Genomic DNA, 7,227 nt, shown 5'->3' with positions numbered 1-7,227 from the left:
TATGAAGGAGCGTAAGTATATGCCTAATGTGTATATATGTATATGTATACTGGACCACCCCACACTCAGTACGGTTCACCATCTATTAGTTATCCTGTGTTTTTATTTAAGTCTAAATATTACATATTACATAATCCCGGGCCAAATTAATCGTTAATAAATAATAATCGCCATATTATATTCGTTATACGAGTATAGCCGTATAGGTAGTGGTCCTCAGACTTTTTTTTTTTACATAATTGGTGGTCCACGAAGAACGTTAGAAATCACTGGTACCTATCATAATAAATAATATTATATTATCGTCATATTATGATATCACACGAAAGCCTGACAATGACAACGAGAAATCTGCAGCTGCGAAGTTCTCATGTAATACGTAATGCGTATTTGCGATATCAATACAATTTAAAATATACCTATAATTAATAGGTAGGTAATAAATTTACCTAATCTATCTAATTTGAAATATGTCGAGTAGCTTAGTGTGACGTATAATATGGGGCGCCAGATTAAAGGGGTGGGGAGGGCAAGTATAGAACCCCGGTCCCCGACATGTTTAGTATCGTTGACTATTATAATATTATAATATGAGCAAGATGTTATTTTTAAAAATTTTTTTTTTATTGAATTCCAATATTTCATTAATTGTACATACAATTTAACAGTTAGTAAAAATACAGATAACGTCTATATTTCACTTCATGCCTACCATAATATAGTATTATAAAAATCGTAACCAAGTAAGAAAATTAAACAACAATTGCAATTTGCAAACTTTTGAAGCATATCAAAATATACTAGCTAAATTAAGTATATTATTATAAAAAATATTAGCTGTACAATACATTTTCTTATTTGGTTCCAGTGGTGTAATTACGGGGGAGGGAGATTTGGGTTTCGTATCCCCCTCATGACTTTTTAAACTGGCAAACCATATTTATGTATTTATTAATGGTTATTAATGTTCTATCAACCAACAAATATATCACATTAATTAAATTTATATTAGTATACTTATTTAGGTATATCGTAAAAATCAAAAATAATTTTACTGACTGTGATATTGTTTGGGCAGCAGGTCCAAAGTATGAATATTACGGTTTCCTGCTACGCCGATATTGGTAAAAGGATGAGAAGAATAAGACGAAGGATACGAAAAGAGAATTGACGACAAACAGTATAAATTGATAATAATTTTATTCTCCTACCGTCTTCGGTATTTCTTTCGTAGACTATTATGTGGTGCGAGCCTTTTGAAAAGTGGCTACTCGCACACGCACACAAAAACACCGGTACTGACGACGAACAGTGTATTACTGAGTATCCGGCGACAACGATATTTGCATATCACCCACCGTAGTAGGCCGATAGTATATTATGTATTTCATAACACGGCCGCCGACCGATTATGTCTCGTTAGACGCGAATGCGACTACGGCACGACCTTTGATCTGGCCGTGCGCGTTTGCGTGACTTATCATTGTACTATGGTGGCAACAGATATAACAAAACTAAAAATATTTTCTTGTTTCAAACATAATTATGTATTGAAAACTTCAAACATATAATTTTTTATTTAATGATGTAAATATATAAGTAGTTTTGTACAGAAATTTAATTTGATTACTCATATAGCTAGACCAAAAACTGATACAATAACATACATAGTTTTGTTTTCCCATCTAACAGTACAACTACTATCTGTCAAGTTATCCCAATAACACGAACTTGCTGCATGAAAACCAGCACCGTTTTTTTGCATGATATCACATGTAACTGCAAAAAAAAAAAACACACAATTAAATTTAATAATTATATTACAAACGTTAAAAGTCATAACAGGGCCGGGAACTTTTCTATTTTTAAGGACACCCTTTTTTTTAGTTTTTTTTGGGGGGGACTTAGTCATTTTTTGGGTAAAAAAAAATTTGGTGAAATCAGCATTTGGCGCACGAAGTTATTTCCGAAGTTATAGCTCATCGAAGTTTTAACATTATATAATAACCCTTAAATACCTATAATGCTTATAATTTCGCACGTAGCACAGTTGCGCAGTGGTAGGATCGGTTGACTATGGTCCCGTCTGTCAGCGTTAGATTCTAATCATGTGCACATTAATTTTTTGCATTTTTTTTTGAATAACGAAGATTTCAACAATAATTACAATTATTGTAATATAGGTTCCAAGAAAATTTTGAAAAATTTTTTTTTCAAAAATATGTGTTTTACACCCTTTTTAACTACCTCGTGTGAACTTAGGTTTTTAAAAATATTTTTTTTTAATGCATACGTTATTGCTAGCTTGGACACTCGCTCGTTACACTCGCTTGGATATTAAAATCGAAAATATCCCCCTATTTGTTGTGAAAACCACCTCGGGTAAACTTAGGTTTTCAAAAATATTTTTTTTAAAGTATACGTTTATTTTCAGCGTGGCCACTAGCTTGCTCGGACATTAAAATTGAAAATAACCCTCTACTTGCTGTGTAAAAGCACAATTACACAACATAAAGTAAGTTATCCACCATGTCAACAAATAGGTATACATTTACAGTGGTTAATGTATATTTTACCTAAACGATTGATTTCGTATTAAAAAATCAATTGCTTACAACTTTAAGTCTTTGCGTCTCTTCGTAACACTCAACGCTAACATCATCCTGACTATCTATGTCTTAATATAGTTTAGGGGTTAAACGTAGCACAACCTGTATAATATGAATCACTGTGTTTTTGTATTTATACGTATTTATTTCTATTAAATGGAAAAACATATAAATTTGTTCGATTTGATAGAGTGTTCAAACTTAAACGATGGTTGATATCGAAATTACAAAGTTATGGTACTTTTTCAATCGAAATGTATCTGAGGACATGAAATGACTTTAATTAAATATAATATGTCGAAAAATGATAATTACAAATGGATTTGTCGGGCAAAAATGGGAAGCAAAAAAGGAAAAAAACTTGCAACTATATAGGTAAATATAAAAATTATAACTTAAAACTAAAAATTAAAAACTATTAATATTAATTATAGAATGTCACTCAGACAAAATACGTTCTTCCATAAGTCCCATCTCAGCCTCTTGGAAATATGTAGCTTCATTAATCTATGGACGATGAATGCCTCATTCCCATTAATGAAACTGAAATTACGACTTGCCCACCAAAAGCTTAACGATTGCTCATCATTTTGTCACGAAGTCACATACGATGCTATGGTACCACGTGGTACGTAAAGCAAAGCTAGGCGGATATGGACACACGGTAGAAATTGATGAATCAAAGTTTGGACGACATAAACATCACCGGGGCCATAGGGTTGAGGGGCAATGGGCTTTTGGCGGTTACGAAAGAGAAACTGGGAACTGTTTTATGTTCCCGGTTGAAAATCGTAACGCTACAACCCTTCTGGCCATCATTAAAGAGTGAATAGACCCTGGGACGACCATCATATCTGATTGTTGGAAGGTACTATATTATATACCTACAACTATAATTATACTAACATTGGCACTAACAACCACAAATGAATAAATAACAATTATTAATTATTGTGTACCATTTATACAATGCAAATAGTGCAAAAAACTGTTTACCCTGACCATCATACCACCACTGGGCCACGACGGCCCACTTGGTGACGTGACATTTATAAGTAATGAAACATATTATATACTAACTTTGAAGTGTCATAACTTCGAAACTAAGTTCGAGCCCCAAATTCTGATTTAACTATCGTTTTCAGCGTACTTAACTACATAAGTTGCAAAAAAAAGGTGTCCCGTAAAGTAGAAATATATCCAGGGCCGGTTTAAGCCACATGTAAGTGAATAATTAGGAGTGTCATTTTGACCACATATATAGACATAATGTAATATTGTACCAGGTGGCAAAATACCTAAAGCCGGCTCTAAATAAAATAATTTAAAACAAACAATTACAATATTTCTTCTTACTAATATATTTAAAAGGTTTGGCCAGTTTACAAAATCTTGTTAAGCAGTTTTCAACTACAGAATCTGTCCATTTATTTACCATATTTTGTTGGTATAATTCACTTCCAATTAAATGTTCAATTGAGTCCTTTACAATATCACTCACTTCATCCACTATAAAAAGGGTCTAAAGCGAAAATATATATGAATATACTACATTTGATTACTATAATATTATCACAGGCAAAACTTAGGAGTTACAATTACCTATTTTAACAGTTATTTATTTACTACGTCTATAATAAATTATTATTGATCATTTTAATTCAAATTTCAGTAAAACATATTTTGTTACATTATGATTGATGATAATTATGTGCAATGCATTAATATATATTTATCATAATTTCTTTAATATATAAAACAATAACAATAATAATGTAATATATGAACTTTTACCTGTTCATTAACTTCAACCATCATGTTCGATTTTATTTGAAATAAATTAATGTTTTTAAATGATATAATAAAGGTAAAAAGTAAATATTAGATTTTTAACTTTTACTAGTAAAGTTGCCACGACAACAATTATTTAAATTGCCTAACCGGGCAACAAAGGCTAACAAAAGTGTCGCACAGATTTATGACGGCGTGCCCATGGATGACGTACGGGGCACAAACATTTTCTTTTTCTTTATTCCATTTTATCTCGTACAATATATATAAATATATATAATATATATACATATTATATACCTACATGGCTACATATACATATTTATATATATTTATACATTAACGTCTACAACACGCCCATATGTCAGTATATTTTATTATAAAATAGGTATAATAATATGTATATTGTATACCACGACGACCACCACCGACCAGATGAGAATAAATTGCACTCCGAGCTCATTGGGTGTCCTGCAGCGGGCATATTATGTTTTAGTTTCTTTCGACCTATATAATAATAATAATATTAGCTAAAGTCTCTTCCTGTATTGTATTTATACACGTCGCACACTAAACGCAGCTGATGCGATTGTAGCCCGGTTTTCTTCATTTTTATTATTAAATGTTATTCCCTATATTATAATCAGAGGCTAGATGTACCAATACGACGTGATCGTGATGCGTAGGTGTTAGTGTGTGTAGGTGTGTGTGTGTGTGTGTGTGTGTATGATATAAGAGTTCTTTGTGTTTGGAATTATTATTTTCAGTTATATACTTTAGAAAAAAAAATTACCCATGTAAAATATAACAATTAATTGGACTTATTATATTATCCTATTATTCATATTATTACAGTTGATGTACTTTTTCCGCATACACATCGATATTGTAATTTTATAAATGTGTAGCCATTTATATATATAACATTATAATACGTGAATACAATCCGCGTACAACAGATAAATTATAAATTATATATTTCATTATATAATATTAAACCGGAGAGTTGTATACGTACGGTGCATTTGCAAAACAGAATGTTTATATCGCAACAGGACACTTTTTATAAATTATATTGTTTCTTCTTTAGTCATATATAATACATACAACATGTACAACAGCATGTATAAGATCTATACATACACATAACATAGATACGTATATTAATATATAATAATGTATGTTGAACCCTTTAAGTTAATTTTTTTTTGGTGGTAGTTCCCTGTGTGATTGAACGACTAATTGTATAAAACTAAAATAGTTATGACTGTGTTTAACATTTTTGCTTTTATTTTACATACATTAGAATAATAATTACTTGTTAACGACTATGCTTACATGTCGAAATCAAAAGAAAATAGTTTAAACAATAATATAGATAAAAGTATACATCATTAGAATACCAAATTTGAAATAAAAATGATAGGTAAACAAAATTAATATTGCTGGTGCTTGTGACTATGTTTGACCTTTAGTTAGATTATATGATATAGATTATATTATAATAATATGATAATATTATATTGGAGAGTTGTATACGGATGGTGCATTTACAAAACAGAATGTTTGTATCGCAAAAGGATACTTTTTGTAGTTGTGTAGGTACTTGTGTTGGACCCCATAATAATCTGCGCCCACCCTCGTCGCAGTTTATTTTCTTTAGCTGAATAGCATTCCAGGAACCCGACCTTCAGCATAACATACAATAAACTTATACACAAGACGTGTATGTCCCCACATATCGGATGAAATGCATACTGTAGACGGAGTGCACAATTTGTTTGCTTTGAACAACGAATTTATATAATATACTAAATATTCACGTACCACACGAGGTGATCCAAACATGTTAAATATATATTATTATAACAATATTATAATGGAAGCCAAAGGGTAGGAAAGCGTAAAGGACAAAAGACCCGATTATTACCCGATTGGTAATGCCAATTTTGTTACGTCACTGGCCCCCCTTTTAAATTAGTGACAATAACAGATTGGCCTACCCAGACAAAAATAATGTGGTTCTGCCACTGATTTACTGCCTTTATACTTACCCATCTAAAGTTTTTAGAAAAATAGAAATAAAGATTTTAATAAATGTGGCGTATTTAGTATACCAGAAGAAAATAAAAATGTATAGTCCATCGAACCAATTGTTATAAATGTATATACCATAATATATAATTTTTTAAATTTTATGTTGGCACTATAATTTTTATATTATATTTTGGATATTATAATTAGATTAGCGATGCCACATTAATAAATAAACATTTAACTGTAACTCTTTTTACATTTATAATTTTAAATAACATAATAATAAGTATTATAAATCCATGGATTTTGAGGGCTTATTTCACCATATTACTAATTTCAAATCATAAACGGATATTTCAAGAACATATTTCATGATTTTTTAGTGCATAATGTAAATCCGTGGCTAACTAATCACTAATAAGAGGACGCCACACTCACATGTGTTACAAACCCGTAACATACCAAATTTACGCTCGGAAATTCGAGACATATGACGTTAGCTTATAAATTAGAGTGAATCGACCTATAATAAACTTGATGGTAAGACGTGCATTGTACATTATACATTATAAATTTATATTCAACGATATGTCAATGTATTCGATGAAAAATTATGTAAATTGATTCTGAGCGGAGACATTTTAAATAAATAATAATAGTTGAATATTTCTTGGCAAATACTGTTGAAATAGGTGATACGCGTCGTGAAAAAATGTCTTAAATTAAAATTGTGCATAAATTAGTGCGTATGTTCATGAACAACTAGAAAAAAATAATCGACAAAAGGAAC

At 30.7% G+C, this 7,227-nt stretch overlaps 1 protein-coding gene across 1 annotated transcript; it reads right to left on the bottom strand.

Annotated features, from left to right (window-relative positions):
- Positions 1-1,603: 1,603 nt before the first annotated feature.
- On the bottom strand, positions 1,604-4,488 carry LOC100162645 (dynein light chain Tctex-type 1-like). The gene is made up of 3 exons (XM_001945451.3): positions 4,404-4,488; positions 3,966-4,131; positions 1,604-1,779 (listed from the first exon to the last, which is right to left on the bottom strand). The coding sequence occupies exons 1-3, from the start codon at positions 4,425-4,427 to the stop codon at positions 1,631-1,633; spliced, it is 339 nt and encodes a 112-aa protein (XP_001945486.2). The 5' UTR covers positions 4,428-4,488; the 3' UTR covers positions 1,604-1,630.
- Between the last annotated feature and the right edge of the window lie 2,739 nt (positions 4,489-7,227).

This window comes from Acyrthosiphon pisum, chromosome X (genome assembly GCF_005508785.2).
Source record: "Acyrthosiphon pisum isolate AL4f chromosome X, pea_aphid_22Mar2018_4r6ur, whole genome shotgun sequence".
Taxonomy (NCBI): Eukaryota; Metazoa; Arthropoda; class Insecta; order Hemiptera; family Aphididae; genus Acyrthosiphon; species Acyrthosiphon pisum.
The sequence above is the reverse complement of the archived record's forward strand: the minus strand, read 5'-3'. Positions and strand labels throughout refer to the sequence as shown.